Genomic DNA, 18,281 nt, shown 5'->3' with positions numbered 1-18,281 from the left:
CAAGGCAAACAACCATGGAGACAACAGAAGCCGTCCGCGGCGCAGCGCACTCTGTTGCGACAGCACCAGTTCCAACTCTGTGTTCCACTGAGGCGAACGGAAACACGTGGATCGACTGGCGCATGCTGTCCAGTCGAGTGACCTTAGAAACATGCATCACAACTTAATGGAAAGCTTTCCACCTGACTCATCAAAAATCACAGCAGGGCGAGCCCACACTTCGAGGAACTTCTTCTCCCTAGGTGATGCCGCTCCCGGGTGAGATGGACCTGTTAATGACTTCAACAACCCTTAAGTGTCAACGTCAGCTTAGTTGTCCGTGAGCGAAAATTGCGTATATTCGGTTTATAGTTGTCACACTATTCTATCATTAAAGTTGCTCATGCCTTGTCTCACATTCTTGACATTGTTTTTCCTCAGAATTTTGGGAATCGCAGCCCACAAAAAAATGTCGTGAAACAAAACACCGACAGCGCATGCCTTTTATATGAATTCTTCTCATAGTGAAATATTGAAAGTGCGAAATATTAACAGAAACCTGAAACTGATGTAATTTCTTTGGCGCGGCTGTGCAATACCTCCGGGATCGGTCCCCGCAAGAGGCCGCGTTTCTACCAGACAGTCTGCCTTCTTGCACTGCTTTCGCCGTCACAGTCCCGGTAAACCGGTAAACATTACAGTTACACAAGCTGCAGTTGCCGGAAATTGTGAGAAGCACTCAGAGATCTTTCAATGCTATCGTGTTTCACTCTTAAAAGCGAAACTTAAGCGTGCTTCAATTTTTTTGACAGGGAAGCCGTTTATGGCTAGGGTTCCGTGAAGTTTTCATGTGTGCGAACAAAAACTCCGCTCTCGTGGGGCGATACCGGCGATCGTGCAGAAGGGGTCCAAGTGTGATGGAACGTAGACCTGTGGACTCCGGTTAGTGGGCTCCGGGACCTGTAACACGCCCTTGATATACCCTTGTCACAACTGGGACCCAAAGAGGTCCCAATCACAAGGGTAAGAGCAGATACTACGATCGAATGGAGCCCAAATGGTCGACCCGCGTCGGCTATGTCTACGTTCGCCACACCCTATCTTTGTCGGTGTTCAAGGCGCTTGTGTATCTAGTTTCATTTCCTTCTGCTCTCCCGTGGTGGTGGTGCTGTCGAAACATCATGCGTGCCTAGTTTCCTGCGGCTCCTCGGGGTGGCGGTCCCGTCGTCCTCGCGACTGTATATAGACAAGCAGACATACAAGTTTCCGTTCACTTGCCGTTTTGCGCACGATCTTCATCGGTGGTGTTCGCCGCCCACCGGCGACGATTGCATTTTCGCCTCTGTTCCTGCCGTCACTCTTCGTAGGCACGTTGCTCCTCGGGATTTCAGACTATACGCAATTGTGATGGAATTAATATAATTATAACAGAGGTGCTATGAGAATCTGTGTGCGTACATATATCTTCACGATGACAACCGATAAAGACAATAAATGTGCTCGTACCTTTGTTCAAAACTCTGTTCCACCTCAGTGTCGTGTGCTAAACCGCTTCGCTGTTCATCCGCCTTCACAGAGTGCAATGACTCATGATTTTTTTTTCTTTAAAGCTTTCTCTACCTCTACCCTCAACTGTTCCACTGCTACTGCTGCTGCTGTTGCTGCTGTCGTTGCTTTGCACACCGAGTCGGAGGTGGGTTAAAAACGTCTATAATGCATATGGAACGGATGCTGAAGAGGCCTCTGTGATCCCTTCGACGCATCGAGAACTTTGTGGGTGACGCCACAATGCCCTCCGGATTTCATGGTCGTTGTCGCAATTCCCTGTGGTACTACCGACCATCGACACAATTCCCTCGGACGCTTCAATTATGTGCCGAACCCCCTCAAAAGTTTCCTTTGTACACACGTGCAACAGCCCTGAGGGCAGAGAGTACGATAGAAAAAGGAGAGAGAAAATGCGTCAAGCCGGGGCCCTGACGGAACGGGTGAATAACAGCCCCTCATTGCTCGTGGCAGCTTGCACACATGGGATGATCTCGGGAGAATGGAAAGGCACCTTCAGAAAGCAAGCTTCGTTTGGGGTTGCTTCGATAAAAAAAAAAAAAAGCTATGACTAGATATGGCAACTGCGGCCGACAAACGTAAAATTTTATTTCAAGGTATGATGTGGCTCGATTCTGCTATTTCTGTAAAACAAACACCGTCCAAGTTTGTATATACGAGCAACTGAAGTGCCGACGCAAACTGCGTGCCGACGCAAAGTCGTACTCAAGCACCACAGCGTCATGACGACAACACGCAAGCGGCTGTCTAAAAAATCAACACTTCAGCCAGGATGCGATGCGCCTGTGCGAGAGAATGACAGTGCTAACTTTTCCGCAGGCTACGAACAATGGCGCACAACAACGCCTAGAGCAAAGGCGTATCGCTGTGTGTTCTGTGTACTACGTAGACAAAAACAGTTTGTGGACGCAAGGTAATATTAAACATTACATCTCGACTGTCCTACGGCCGTAAACATTACCGCGAAATATTGATTCCCACAGTGCGTGGAATCTGATTACTTATTTTCGGTTCAGCTTCCGTGCGGGTTCAGCTACGTTGTAAGAGCATCGGTTCGGCATTCAGATTCAGTTCCGGCTAGAATTAAGGTTCTGGCACGGTTTCCACAGAGGCAAATAACTATATTAAAAATATAAAGAAAGCGTTCATGATAATGTAGCAATTTATACTTCAAACGAAACAAATGCAAGGCACACAGGCAACTACAGTGAAAGTTAGAAGGAAACGTCCATGTCCGTCTCGTGTCTATTTTTTCTGCGTTATTCAATACGATGATTACGTACCGACAAGCCCATATTTATACCATGTTAGACGCGAAGAAGCTAACAAGCATTCGAACAAACGGACACTCATGTTAATCCTTAAGTTTGCGTCCACGTGGATTAAAGCAGAAGGCGGTCAAAATCATGACTATCAAAATTGGCGGTCAAACTCATGACTATCAAAATTGGACATCTGTTTAAATGCACACACTTCTCTCCAATTCGTTTGCTCACGTTGCAATTTAACGAAATTGTTGTCGCGGTTTCTCACTGCAGAAAATTAAGTTACGAAAAACACTGTGTGTGTATGTGCGAGAAAAATGAGCAAGCTTGAGGTATAACTAAAAAGTGTAGGCGTACCCGTATTCGCAGACCTTCTCGTGCTTTAGCTTTGCTGAGAGCGGGAGCACCGTGGAGCAACCCGTGAGACGGTATTTGCACGGAAATGATATCATGTGCGCCAATTTGTCCATCGCCAAGTTCCGGATAGCTTTCCCTAAAAATAAAACGGCGGAAGGCGAGTTGAACGAACAGAGAAGTTGAAAACAACTTCCTAAACGACACTTTCCGTATGACATCACATTTACGGGGTTTTCTTTACATGATACAGAAAGTTAAAAATTCGTCTGTTGGAGAAAGCCTGATTCCAGTCCAAGCGGCAGACATTACGCATAATCTACTAAAGAACACAATTTACTAATTTATCTTTTTATACATTTCATTCACAGCACATATTGCAACTTGCGACTTGGGTGAGTGTGCAAGGCATATCCTCTTGGAACGACTTGTAAAGATCGCCCGGGTTTAGATGAATGCGCCATGAAACGTGTTAAAACACTTCTACTTCGTTTACCACCTGGGGCCAATTTATCCACTGAAGCGCAAGTTTAACTGGAACGCTCATGTGTTTTGTCGGGCACTTCAGGAATTATCTCGAAATTGCTGTCATCGTGAAAGTTCTTTCCAAGTGAGTACACCCTTCCAACTCACAGCTAGCTACAATTGGCAGTATGCTACTTGCCAAGGGTGATATTAAACAAAATCTTGTATGATCTAAATAAAACACCGCGCCTAACATCGATCATAATTTTAAATATAATGTACAATGTAACACACACGCAAACACACAGATTATATATATATATATATATAATATATAAGATATATATATATATATATATATATATATATATATATATGTGAGTCCATTGGTTTGAGTATGGTACGCCGTTGTGCGATGAACAACGTGGCACCCTTTGAGAATAGCTTCAACTACTTCGGAGAGGAAGGCACGTCCGCGGTCACTGAGCAGCTCCTGGGGTGGCCCATGATGTAGGATGAATCGACGAAGCAGGAAGGAGGCAACGTCGCGCGCTGTAGCTGCCGGAAGCGCCGCAGTTTCAGCGTATCGCGTAAGGTGGTCAACTGCCACAATGGCCCAGCGGTTTCCAGTCGATGTCATGAGAAGGGGCCCGTACAAATCTATACCGACGCGCCCAAAGGGCTGGGTGGGGCAAGGTAAAGGTTGCAGCTCAGCTGGAGAGAGGCGGGGTGAAGATTTCCGGCGCTGGCAATCGGGAAAAGAGCGTACGAACTTTTCAACGTAGCTGTACATCCCTCGCCAGTAGTACCGCTGTTGAAGGCGCTGGTGAGTCTTGAAAACGCCAGAGTGGGCACACTGGGGATCGGCGTGGAAAGCTGCGCATATTTCGGAACGCAGGCTGCGAGGCACTACTAACAACCACTGGCGGCCGTCGGAGCTGTAATTGCGCCGGTGAAGCAGGTCGTCGCGAATGGCGAAATGGTGAGCTTGACGGCGCAACGTGCGGTTATGTGGCCTGGTCGATGGATCAGAGAGCCAGCCTATAATCGACGCAATCCAGGGGTCCTTGCGCTGCTCGGAAGCGATGGTGGGAAAGTCAATGGAAGACACAGTCAACTGAGATATATTGTTGTTAGCCAAGGGAGAGCGCGAGAGGGCATCGGTGTTCGAGTGGTGTCGCCCGCTGTGGTAGAGTACGCGGACGTCGTAGTCTTGCAGACGAAGTGCCCAACGTGCAAGACGACCGGACGGATCTTTCAATGACGCCAGCCAACATAGTGCGTGGTGGTCCGTGATGACATCAAATGGGCGGCCATACAAATATGACCGGAACTTAGTAAGAGCCCAGATGATCGCGAGACATTCTTTTTCTGTCACGGTGTAATTGTTCTCGGCTTTCGTAAGCGTTCGGCTGGCATAAGCGACGACATACTCAGGACACCTTGCTTGCGTTGCGCGAGGACAGCGCCAAGGCCAACACCGCTGGCATCTGTGTGGACCACTGTAGGTGCTGTCGGGTCGTAGTGGCGCAAAATTGGGGGGGGGGGGGGGGGGGAGTCATCAAACGACGAAGACTCGTGAACGCCTCGTCGCACCCTGATGACCACGAGGTGAGGTGACCACCCGTTGCTCCCTAGGAGCTTCGTCAGGGGCGACATGATGGCGGCGAAATTCAGAATGATGCGTCTGAATATGAGCATAGACCGATGAAACTGCGCAATTCTTTGATGGACGTTGGCTTGGGAAATTCGGCAACGGCGCTAAGTTTGTCGGGGTCGGGGAGAATTCCGTCCTTGGATACGACATAGCCAAGCATCGTGAGTTGCCGTGCAGCAAATCGGCACTTCTTTATGTTTAATTCTAAGCCGGCGTTCGATAAACACGTCAAAACACGCCGTAGGCGTTCGAGGTGCGTGGGGAAGTCGGGCGCGAAAACTACAATGTCGTCAAGATAGCACAAACATGTGTGCCACTTTAAGCTTCGCAGAACTGTGTCCATCATGCGCTCGAATGTCGCGGGCGCATTATAGAGTCCAAAAGGTATGACGTCAAACTCGTACAAGCCGTTGGGCGTGATAAAAGCTGTTTTCAGTCGATCGACTTCTTCCATAGGCACTTGCCAATACTCGGAGCGCAAATCCAGAGATGAAAAGAACTCGGCTCCTTGCAGGCAGTCAATTGCGTCGTCTATGCGTGGCAGGGGATAGACGTCCTTGCGAGTGATCTTGTTAAGCCGGCGATAATCGACGCAAAACCTTACGGAGCCGTCCTTCTTTGTAACAAGTACGACAGGAGAAGCCCATGGACTTTTCGAGAGTCGAATTACTTCGCGCCGAAGCATGTCGTCGACTTGCTCGTTAATAACACGACGTTCGTTGGCAGAAACGCGATACGGGCGTCGTCGCAATGGTGGGTGAGAGCCAGTGTCGATGTGGTGCGTCACAGTTGAAGTCCGACCCAAGGAAGCTTGCCCCACGTCGAAAGACGAACGAAATTCTTCCAAGAGGGACAGCAGCTGGGAACGCTGGGCCGCTGTAAGGGTTCCAGCGATGGAAGAACCAAATACATCTCTGGGCAATGCGTCAGATGTAGAAACAGCACTGAGCGTACGGTAGGTGGCGCAATTCGGGTAGTCGGGCACGTCGATAACTTGCACGTCGTCGATGGCTTACACGGTACCAACACATTCTCCTCAGAGCAGAATGACAGGGTATGGGCACAGGTTACAAACGAAAATTGTGCTAGTGCCCTTGATGATGTCCATGGTCGCAAACGGTAGCAACAGGCGCTTCCGCGCGAGGAAACGGCCAGACGGCGAAAGTAATGCAATGGCGTCCGAGAGGCCACTGCAGTGCATGGACACGATCACTGAGGCGTTGGGAGCAACCTGAGTGTCGGCTTCGACAATCAGCTTCCTGGAAAGCGGCGGAGCGTCAGTGGGCGTCAAATCTAGCAGCGGCGATAGCTCTATTTCGGCCCGTGCGCAATCGATAACGGCATTGTGCCGCGAGAGACAATCCCAGCCGAGGATGACATCGTGAGAGCAGGAGGAAAGGATGAAGAATTCTATGGCGTAGACAACGTCCTGAATTTCTACACGAGCAGTGCAAGACGCCAAGGGTCGAATATGCTGAGCACTGGCTGTGCTAAGGGATAGTCCGGGCAGGGGCGTCGTGACTTTCCGAAGTAAGCGGCAAAGTGTAGCGTCCATAACAGATACGGCTGCTCCTGTGTCAACGAGTGCAGACGCGCGGACACCGTCGACAAGCACGTCTATCACATTTAATGGGCTGCAATGAGGACTTGTGCACTTCGACGTTGCCACAGCCCTTGCCTCTTGGACTGCGACTGTTAGTTTTCCTCATCCCCAGGAACGGCATGAGGTCGCATCGGCGATAACGAGCGCCGGCGTGAAGATGGGGAACGGCGGGTGTTCGGCGCCGGGCGGTATGTCGGCGACACACCGGAAGGTGGGTCGTAAGATGGGCGGGGCGAACGGTTTGGCATGGATGATGCGACGCTGGGCGGCTGCACACGAATACAGAGACCGGCGTAGCCGCAGGCAAATCATATAGGCCGGTTGACAGACGTACGCCACCGGTTCGCTGTGGCTGGTCCCGCCCACGTCGGAGCACGCCCTGTATGGAGTGGCTGGTGATATGACTGTATAGCGGGCTGCACTGGTGGCCTAGCCACGACGTCGGCATAAGTGAGGGGCACAGGCGCAGAGAGTGGGTGGGGCCTCGCGACGACTTCAGCGTAGCTGAGCGGTGCTGGTGCCAGGGACTGTTGGGGTGGAGCCACGACCTCGGTGTAGCTCAGTGGCACAGGCGCAGGAACATGGTGGCGTTGGTCGGGCAATATGTCGGCGATTTCTTGCTCGATGGCGCGGCGGAGCGGAGGCACGATAGTCGAAGCGGGCTGTGGCACATGCGGCGGCTGAGCGAAGGATACCAAGGAGAGTTGGCGCGCTACTTCCTCCAGAATGAATGCCTTCATTTCCGCAAGCAGTGCGGTATGGTCGAATGTGGTAGCCAGACCAGCGATGTGTTCGTCCCGTGAGGTAGACCGACGAGTCAATGAGCGCTGCCTGCATAGCTCCTCGTAACTTTGCCATAACGTAACAATCTCTGTGACGGATTGGGTTCTTGGCGAGCAGCATGTTGAAAGCGGCGTCCTCGATTCCCTTCATGACGTTTCTGATTTTGTCTGATTCCGACATCGTCGCGTGCACGCGATTACACAAGTCCAGGATATCTTCGATATAGCTAGTGAAGGACTCTCCTGGCTGTTGGGCTGGTTCTCGCAAGCGGGATTCTGCTCGCACCTTGCGCGCAGCAGGATGACCAAACACAGCTATTAACGAGGTCCTGAACGCGGACCATGTAAGAATTTCCGTCTCGTGGTTGTTCTACCAGAGGCTTTGCACGCCGGCGAGGTAAAAGAGCAGGTTGCTTAGTTTCGAGGCATCGTCCCATTTATTGATGACGCTTACTCGCTCGTACGTGGACACCCAGTCCTCCACGTCGTTGTCGTCTGTGGCGATGAAAACAGGAGGATCCTTGTGGCGAGGTAGACGAGAGCACACGACGGAGGGTGTAGGAGGCGTTTCCTGTGTCGTCAGCTGAGATGCGTCCTGAGACATGGTTGAAGGGAGGGTACGGGATCGAAGCTACAGGATACGTTCGAGCGTAGCACTCTCCACCACTTGTAAAGGCGTTTATTGCACGCAAGCGTTAGGGCTGACCGTTCGATTAGTTCAGGGAACCGCGAGCGCGAGCGGCGTAGTCCGAGCGATGCGCTGGAGAGCCTGACCCACTCGACAGCGCTGGTAAGGATTCCCCACTGCATCGTCCCTCTTCTTCACTACAATATATATATATATATATATATATATATATATACGAAGAAGAATGAGAACCGAGGGGCTCGATTATGTTAATCATAACAACATAACGCCAACAGACAACGAAGCCAAGGAAAGCATCGGGGAAATTAAGTGTAGTTGAAAGTGCAATGTAGAGATTAATGAAGAAAAGGGAAATGAAAGTGGACGAAAACATAACTTGTCTCCGGCGGGAGCCGAACCCGCAACCTCCGCATTACGCGTGCGTTGCACTACCAATTGTGCTACGGCGACGGCCATCAATTCGTCCACTAATTTGGGTATTTATGTTTACTAGATCTAGCCCAAGGAGTGTTAGCCAGCCAAGTCAGAACCATGGTGGTCGGATGTGGAACATCCTTTATGGCCCGATGGCGTCACGATAGACGTGATCTTGGGAGAGCAGGCACGTGGGTAATAAACCTTCGCATGCTACCTAATGACATCAAGGCTGCCAGAGTCGAGACCCTCGTAATGAAATACGTAAGAATGGGAACCGAGGGGCTCGATTTTATTAGTCATAACCACATAAAGCCAATAGACAACGAAGCCAAGGAAAGCATCGGGGAAATTAAGTGTAGTTGAAGTTGGAATGTAGAAATTAATGAAGAAAAGGGAAATGAAAGTGGTGAAAAGGTAACTATATATATATATATATATATATATATATATATATAACATATATAAAATGACATATATAGCGCATATAACATGACATATGAAAATGACAGGACGCTTACGAACGCAAAATACCGACTTAGTACACAGGTGGTAGAGTACACGCTATGGAAAATTGCACCCTTATAGACGTTTTCTTGTGTCTATAATTCACCGCGTTACACCAATAGAAAAGGGTGATTACGTTCACTAATAGACCCATTCGAAAGGGCAATCTTTCGGTATTGCAGCCTTTCCCCCAATGAGTGTATTGCCAGAATGCACACTACGTTTTATTCCTACAGCGATATCTCTTATTCTCTCATTACACAAGTCTTTTGGGCGTGCTACGAATAACGCCGATGTGTTTTCCGAGATGTGCTTAAAAAATTACTGCGGCTTAGCTCAGCTAACCCTGGGTATGCAAAGCGAAAGCTTGTTTTTTTTTTTTTTCGTCCAAAGCCTGCCTTTGTCTACGGTTGTGATTCCGCTTCCGGCGTTGTGCGAGCCGAACGGCTCGCTATTCCTCAGTCTCCGACGCTACGTGACAACACCAACAATTTGACCGCTATTTACCGCCAAATTTGGTGGGTAGCCATTTTGGTCCCCAGTCTTTCTGCCTTTTTTGTCACGCTCTGATGTACTCATGTTGGCACGCGGTCTATTATATTTCTTTAATTTAGTTTTGCGCCAATGCGCACAAGAAACCTGCATACATCTTTATTATACTAGTTGCCTTTTCCTTTTATTTTAACACATGAAACTTACTTTTCTATTGCACGTCATGCGGCACATATAAAGCAACAAGTTATAAGGCACGATGGCGTGCTCGTGGTAGGATTATCTCACGCCAAGAATGTGAACTGCATCAAACATTGTCGTTGCCTTCCAGTTGTACATAATATATAAAGGGTGCTTTTCGAAGTGTGCTGCAATAAAGACTGTTCTTACTAGTCTGTTTAACTAAAACGTAGACGTGCCGTGTACGGCGCTCAAACGCGCCATTTGTTTTGGCTGCTGAGGCCAAAGTTTATTAAAAGAAGTTAATTAATTTTAAGTCACAAACGGTTGCGAGAAATGTGGTATGTCGGCTGGTCTTTCGCCATTTTGTGCCCCAGATTTAACCCGCTAATTTAACTGGCGGCGGTAGGTACCCTTACAAAGGCTGTCACCACCCTAAAACGGCGTTGCATGTAAGGTCCCTATATCCGCGGGGTGGTCAAGCGCCGCTTGCCGACGTTGGCTCAAAGCCTCCCGCGCAACGCTCAGAGAACGCCTCGCTCACATCCATCGCCAAGCTCGCACTGACAAGGCGAGCGCGGCGCTCCCCTTAAGGCCGCCCCACATTCAGTGTTTTCGCTACGTTTTCTGGCGTTTCGGCGTTTCGCCAAGGCGAAACGCCGTTCTCAAGACAAACCACAACCGCAACGGCAAGAGACGCCAGTAAAGGCGCTGAATGTGTGTGTGTGTGTGTGGGGGGGGGGGGGGGGGGGCGACTTTAGACAAGCGCGCGGGGAGTCACGTGGTCAGGCGGCGACCGAGCTGCGGCGCGCGCAATGGCCAAGCCTGCGGCGGCGCTGGAGCTCGGAGCGGCGAGTCACAAGCTCGCACTGACATTTTATTGCGATAGCCATTATATGGACACTCAAAGCGGATTTCTGCCGTCGGCGTCGCCATCGCCGTCGCTGTGAAGTTCCGTATGACGTCAACGGCGACGAAACCGTCGCCGCGCGCTGCAAGGGCGCGAGGGACGCGCGAATTCACGGGGAGCGAATGAATTGCGGAGAACAAACGCGCGTTCTGCGCCGTGCTCCCTAAAGGGCTGCAGAATTAAGCGTCTCTTTCCTCCTTTAGAATCACCATATGTATACAGCAAACGCGACTTCTTCCGTCGCGTTAAATGCCATGGGGCGACGGCAGGGAGGGAAGGAGGGAGGGGAGGCAACGTTTAGCCGCGGCACCAAATGCGTATTTACATGAAAACTTTGCGAGGCGAGAAGGTAGTAAAGACTTCCGACGCTACTCGACGATTTTCCCGTTCTGATCTCGTCGAAAACCTCCAAGCCGCCCCAAGAGGCCCTGGCAACAGTCACCAAACGCAGCGCGCGTTCGGTGCGAACGCAGGAAAAACGGCGACGGCGTCGACAACAGTTCTGCGCGTTGCTGGTGCTGCTGCATGTACAAGTTTATACAGCTAATAAAACTACTATCCTTACTACTTCTACTATCCTCCTCTACTAAGTTGCTATCGCAATTGATGCTTCGCCTTTCGGGAGAAACTGCGACATGTTATTTACAGCGTAAGCTGTTATGGGCTCATTACAATAGCCGTTTCGGTTCGCGTCGTCGTCCGCCGTGGCCGCCATCGCCACGTAACCGCTATCGCCCGAAATGCGAAGCACCCCAGGAGCCGCGCAGGTGCCCTGACTGCGGCGTGGCCACGCGACCATCCGCAGCCCATTTGTTGTGGGAGTGCCAGCGCTACGCTAAGCAGCGGGACCCTGAGGGCGGTGCAAGTGTCGTCCTACGAGGAGTGGATTAGGCCGGCAACTGGATTGGCGGATTCCGAAAGCGCCATTCTGGACTCGATCTTGGGTTTCGCCAAGGAAACGCAGCTTCTAGGACGGCTCTAATTTTCCTCCACTCTCCCCTTCCTATTCCACATAATATACCTTCGAGCCAACCTGCAATAAATACATTTTTATCATCATCATCTGCGTTAAATCATCCAACATTGACATCATATCTTCATCACAGTCAATCATCTCATACACATCACGTACTTTCACAACCATTTACGCAAAGTATTCATGCGCAGGTCGGCTTTTAACATCACAGTGTGTGTAAGCCAACTAACTACGCCATACTGCATGGAGCCCGAGTAAAAAGATGACATCTATCTGTTGGAAATCACGTTCAGGCGGTAAATAACGAATGCCATGAAGGTTCAGGGGTATATGTAAAGTTCTCTGTTATCTATCCCAGAAAAATATCGCATAATTACAAGCAATGAAAACATGTTCAATTGTTTTAGCTTTGCTGCACGGAAAGCATCTGCTTCCCTATGACACATGAATCCCTCTTTCTTCTAACCACGTTTTAACGGGCAAGGTTCGCCGAAACTGATCTGAGGCGAGGGAAGCCCGGAGGAGCGCCCGCCAACCGGCTTTCCTTCCATGTCCCTCCTCGCGACACACGAACCTGATTGGTATCGCGCCTGTGACGTGATCCGCCTGTCACGTGAGCCGTGATCACACGCGTAGCTTGTACAATGCGTGTGTGCGCCGTACGTGATTTTTTTTTTCTTTTTTCTCCATTTCTTTCTTTCTTGTCCCTGTTATGTGCCATTAAGCTAGGACCCTTTCTGCACAATCGCCAGGATCGGCCCACTTTGCAGCGCGACACCACCATCACAACTACCACCGCCGCCGAAACTTGTGAGCCTATAAAGCTTTGCTTAAAAACTGCACGCGCGATGCATCATATTAGGAAAATGCAGCAGACTGCACTGGAGTGCCGAGATTCCCACCTCTTGGACGCCGGCAGATCGGACACCTGGGCGTCTTTGTCTTGCAAGACGAACACACGAGGTGCCCGTTTTCACACTGCTGAATTGGCGGCAGCGCGTAGTCGCGGCACACCGGGCACTCGAAGAGCGCCGCCAAGTTGTCCGAGGTGAAGGCAGGTTTGTGCGGGGGCACTTCTCCATGTTTGGAGGCTGCTCCTTTGGTTTCGACAGGATCGCGTGGCCCCGTGGTGCGGTCCATGCTGGCGGTGCGTCAAGCAAGAGTAGGCTCAGTTTTTCCTCCGCAATACGTGTGGAAAAAGCACTTGAGAAGCTTGAGGTATCGGAAAGCTAAACTGGTTTAGGCTATTGAGACAGCCGGTCGAGGGCAATGAATGAAGAGATGGACGTAATTTCCATTCTTTCTCGTTTATATTAGCCCCTACCGCTAGCACAATTTTGCACAAAGGTGATCAAGAAGGATGCACAGACTTGTTCAAAGTTTGTATGCAGCCTTGTACTCTATTCCCATCTCGTTTACTAATGGAAGCCTGCAACAGGCCTTCTGCTACGAGGTCAAACAAGTTGCAGGATCACTGTCCCTGATAAACGTTGAGGCGTTAAGCACAGGCTTTCTTCGTGCTTGTGGTCCTCACACACGAGAATCCCTCCCATTAATAGAGATAAGGCAGCAGGACGAAACGAATTCTACGAAGCCGCAGCCGTCAATTCCAACCGTGCCGCCATGTTTGCAACGCTAAAAACTTAGCGAGCGTTTAGCGTCTCCGCCAAATTCGAAAAATAGCGGATGCTCGCTACGCGCGAAACTGAAATTAAATAGCGTTCTGAGCATGCGCAGTCAGGCCCCGCTATTTTTTTTTCTTGCGTTTAGCCTAGTGCCATTTCCGCAATACTAGCTTGCTTTTTATTTGCAGCATTCTTAAATATATGCAACCCTTTGGCTTCTTGGGCAATCATGGTTATAACTTTGCGGTGTCTTGGTACTATCAGTCGAAATCTGAACTGGCCGGCACCATCGTGCATCGACATTTTATCATCATTCCTCATCGGATCTTTGCGTACCCTTTCCCTATCCGCAAGTTAATAGCAGTAGGCCAGAGCACACTACGTCGTTAGTTTTTTTTTTCTTTTTCTTTCAAGAGGCCGAATGGCAGGTCTCGATCAAGGAGGTTTGTCTCGATTTGGTCAGTGGCGCAGCTATTTATCAACTTTCGACAAAAGCTTGTTTGAGACAACCGTGCTGCACAGAAAAAAAAGCAGTAGTTGTTTGTACAAAGTCTGCAATTTTGTTTCAGTGTCCGCGATCTTCGACGGAACTAGAGTTACTCTGTGTTCCGACAGGCAACTCTAGACAGCACGGCCGTTCAGTGCCTTTATAACGACCAGAAGCAGTGATGTATAACCAATGGTACGAGCAAACGCACAAAGCACTCTCCGGTGGGATCATCACCAACACACATTGTTTGCGTCTTATTTGCACAACGTAGGCGTGGCTCGCACATTATCTCACGCTTTATTCCAAATTTCATAACTTCCGTGCATTCCGAATGCATGTGCACCTCATAGGACGTTGGCATTTGGTCACTGCGATCAACAATTGAAACGCGGTACTTGGAGTGCGTGGGTGCCGGCGCATCTTGCGCCGCCGTGTGCGATTGCTGGGGGATCAAAATCAGGCACAACGCACCTCAAATTATAGCTTTAATCTTTTACCGCGATCCATCTCGCGGTGTGCCCAGGGTCGACTTTAATAGCGAAAAAGGCCGGCAGCTATGCGCTCCAAATTTCGCGGTTCAAACGCTGAGCACTATACATGGTAAGAAAAATTTGGAGGACGCTTAAGCTTCGCCTTGAAGAGTGGAACGCGGTAGCATTCAAAGATCCTTGACTGTTTTTCACGCTTCCCAGCAACTGCAGCTTATGTAACCGTAATGTTTACCGGGAAACGCTGGTGGTGAATGTATGCACGAAGGCGCGCTTTGTGGTAAAAACGCGGCCTTTTTCGTGTGCCGGTCTTCTTTTATTGTTAGTAGCTTTGATATTTCAGCCTGAGAAGATTTAGCATAAGAGGCATGCGCTGTGGGTGTTTTGTTTCATGACAGTTGTTTGTGGGCTGTCACTCTCAAAATTCCGAGGAATAATTTTGTAAAGAATGCAAGACAAAGTGTGAGCAACTTTAGTGCTAAAATATTTTTGGAGGGCCTGCGTGGTTGGGGATGACTTTCTCGGCCGCGGGCGCCAATGCCGACGCCGATGCCGGATTTTCTCCGATACGGGGCCCTAAACGCTATCGCGTTAAAAGCTTTGAAGGTTTCACGCTTACGATTTTGTTGCGTCGCCGTATCTGCGCTGGCTCCCGCGATGTCACCTTCGTTGCCCCCGTCTTCTTCTTTTCTAACTTCCACTTCGGCGCTAGCCGTGCACGTGACTAAATATACATTAGGACAGTGGTGAACTTTGCTACTGTATGTGCAGTAAAAAATACGGGAAAGCGCTGCCTCATTGGTTGATCACCCGAATTTTTAGGACTCCAAACAAGAGAAGACATGTTTTTACTGAACAATCTTGGCGTAAAGTTAGGACTAAGAAGCACTCCTGAGGCAAAGCTTGGAGCATGCTCAACAATTTATATCACACGCCAAGCAACGTCCAGTGCAAAGTTCTTAACCCAAAGATGTTTATTTGGCTATTTCACCCGTTTACGTGGGTGCTACTCCCCTGCGCTCGGAATGTTATACCGGACACAAAGGACGTGTACTCTGCCGCATACCAAGTTGCGGGGCGCGTTCATCCCCGAACGCGAACTGCTGTCGCACGTGCTGTCGCTAGAGTGCTTCGGGGCCTCCTGATAAACACCGAACCAAACTTGTCCTGCACACAGTACAAGAACATCAGGGAAAACCGCACTATTTTACCCCACCCTCACCCTTCACAAAACACGGAACAAGCACATGTCCTACGCAAAGTTCAGACTAACACTCTCCTCACCCCCCACTCATGCTCTGCAACTTCTGATGGCGTAGCACAGCTTACTGTCCCAGCTGTCCGGAGATAACGGCAAATACAGAACACATCCTGTACTCATGTAACACTGCCATTTCCTCTCCTTATTTCCCCTACCCTCCCCCTACTTCCTGGAGTGATTGACTTTACTCAGACTCGGCGGATCATCAGCGGGATTTACGGAGCAAGCGCTCTTCTTTACTGGGCCTTAGTGCGGGCCTAAAATAAAGCTTTTTCCTCCTCCTGTCCTGCACGAAGCGTTTTTGAAAGGATTTGTTTATGCCTGCGAAAAATAACCACCAGGGGTGCTATGCAGGATGCCCCGAGTTTGGCGAAACTCGGGATCTTCACGAGCTCTAGCGACGCCCCAAGATGAAAGAACTAATGGTAGCAAGACAAAGTTTGTCTGTCGGCACACCTCCAGTTTCATTGGTTTATCTAGATTAACTCTGGGTGGCCATCATCCCTTGGGCGTTGCCATATGGGCGGTCGACAAACTGGGGCTCACGTGATCATACGGTCGGTGCATGGTCGTGCATTCTTTCACTTGTTTGTCGTTCCACCGAGTGCATTAGAGGCACAAGCAAGTTATCAAATAAATGCATTTAGTACAATGATATTAGTCACATTGCCGTAGGGTATAGGTGTCTTAAAGTTTACAAATTGTACACTGAATGCGTATTAGACTAATTTGTAGTTTAATCGTTTCGCGTTATACCACGAGGGCACGCTCGCCCTCCTCTTCCTCTGGATTGGATTGGCGCGGCTCGCTACGTGCTTGCGCTAGCATTTCCGAGTACAGATTGGTGTGCGCTTGGTTTTCGCACTGGGCTTTCAACAGATCGCTCGTTGCTCTTTTTCTTTCCTCTGGATTTAATTGGCGCGGCTCCCTACGTGCTTGCGCTCCTATTTCCGAGCACAGATTGGTGTGCGCCTGATTTTTACACTGGGCTTTGAACAGATCGCTCGTTGCTCGAGCTAAAGTAAGGGTTCGAGACGAAGGGAGCGTCGGCTAGCGCAGAAGTGGTTTGCCGCGCGCTTACCGTGTAAGCACTCAGGAATGTCGGAAAACTCTCATGCAGAGATAAAAAAACTACGCTTTATTTTCTTTTACATTGTGGAGCACCTTCATACTGGCTAGCGCCGAACGATGGCTTCTAACAACCGCAGGAAATAGTCTTTATACTGGGTAGCCCCAGCGATCCATGGCTTCTAACAAACGCAAGAAAGGGTCTTTGCAGCGCACGTGGCCGTTGAGTGCCACCACATTCATCCCAGGTGGGACTCCAGCATCAGTGCAGTTACTCTGTACCCACTGCTGACGAGGTGGCGCTTCACTTTTTGACAATAACTTTCTATTTTTCGCGTGTGAATGCCCGTGTTGGTTTCCACAAATTTAAGTGCACGCTGTGGTTAACTGTCTCTCAATGCAGATTAAGGCATAGCCCCGTTAGCATCCACTGAATTTGGGACACAGTTGTATGCGGCCAATTCGTCACTATGAATAATGGTCCCCGGTTGAACATTGGCTGCAATAATGGCGCCTAGCGTCGCCGCCTTTCGTCGGTCGACCTTGAAAAGTAGCAGCACCCCTCAGGTCGCGCAGACCATGCCGAAGACCCATGGGCCACCATCTTTAACAACACCGTAGTTTTGGCGGCTCGGCGGAACGTTGTCGCCCGTCATTAGGCGGCCTCGATTGCACTTTTGCTCGCCGCGAAGAAGGCACTCGTCAATTTGCGCTGTCTTCCCGGGGCAACCGAGTGGAGCTCGCGCTAGCAGCTCGTCCCTCGCGACCTTACGGGGGTAGCTCCTCCAGTCGGCGATGGCGTGCTCCGATAGAGGAAACAAGTCTACGGTCTCTTTCAACATTCATATGTCTACACTTTTGCTCGCGCAGTACGTGAGCCAAATCATTTGCCGCCTGGAGAGGTGGTCGTTCGGACGGCCGAGGCGGTCCGTGTTGGCGCAGTAACTTCCTTCGCCTCTCTGCCCGTGCCGTGCAGCGGTACCGTGGACCTGCCAAAATTGATTTCGGCACCGGAAGGCAGCCCGGCGTCCATTCTTAGTCTTGCAATTCAATGTGACTACTTCGCCTGCGCAGGTTGGTTGGTCCGGGTTGAACCCCAGGTGCTCGCAGGTGCTCCAGTACTCCGATGACGACGCCGGACCTGGCCTGGGGCTGGGGCGCGGTGGACGAGCTTGCTTGAAACAGGAGAGAGCCGAAGCGATCGCACCAACTATTCCTCCGCAGCCTAGTCACACCAGTCTACGCTGGGAAAGCATAATTTGACCGCCACCCTATCTCCGCAGACGACGGCCTTCGCCTAACTCGTCACAGAGTCAGCGCACTCACGTTTTGGAAAGGCAAAAATGACGCTGAAACTCTACGTCGGACATGTAGGTGAACGGGTCCAGACAGTCATATTGACGCTTGCTGCCGCTGGGTGCGATTACACAGGCTGCTGCTGCCGCCACCATGTTCCCGAGTTCAACTCGAGGGGGGTTTCGCGATGTACGAGTTTGGCCCGAGTTCGCGTATCAATCAAAACCATACGTCACGCCCCGCGCGAGGCCTGT

The 18,281-nt window shown here is 50.2% G+C and overlaps 1 protein-coding gene across 1 annotated transcript in view; it reads right to left on the bottom strand.

Moving 5' to 3' along the window:
* The window catches only part of LOC119454618 (E3 ubiquitin-protein ligase SIAH1A), a 58,749-nt gene extending 43,680 nt beyond the window's left edge, over window positions 1-15,069 (bottom strand). The window contains exons 1-3 of the mRNA XM_049666910.1: window positions 15,022-15,069; window positions 12,702-12,940; window positions 3,168-3,303 (exon numbers count right to left, since the gene is read on the bottom strand). Coding sequence (XP_049522867.1) covers window positions 3,168-3,303; window positions 12,702-12,939 — 374 coding nt within the window. The 5' untranslated portion in view covers window position 12,940; window positions 15,022-15,069. The remainder of the gene's footprint in view (window positions 1-3,167; window positions 3,304-12,701; window positions 12,941-15,021) is intronic.
* Window positions 15,070-18,281: the final 3,212 nt, after the last annotated feature.

Source organism: Dermacentor silvarum, chromosome 5 (assembly GCF_013339745.2).
Source record: "Dermacentor silvarum isolate Dsil-2018 chromosome 5, BIME_Dsil_1.4, whole genome shotgun sequence".
In the NCBI taxonomy this organism is placed as follows: Eukaryota; Metazoa; Arthropoda; class Arachnida; order Ixodida; family Ixodidae; genus Dermacentor; species Dermacentor silvarum.
The sequence above is the reverse complement of the archived record's forward strand: the minus strand, read 5'-3'. Positions and strand labels throughout refer to the sequence as shown.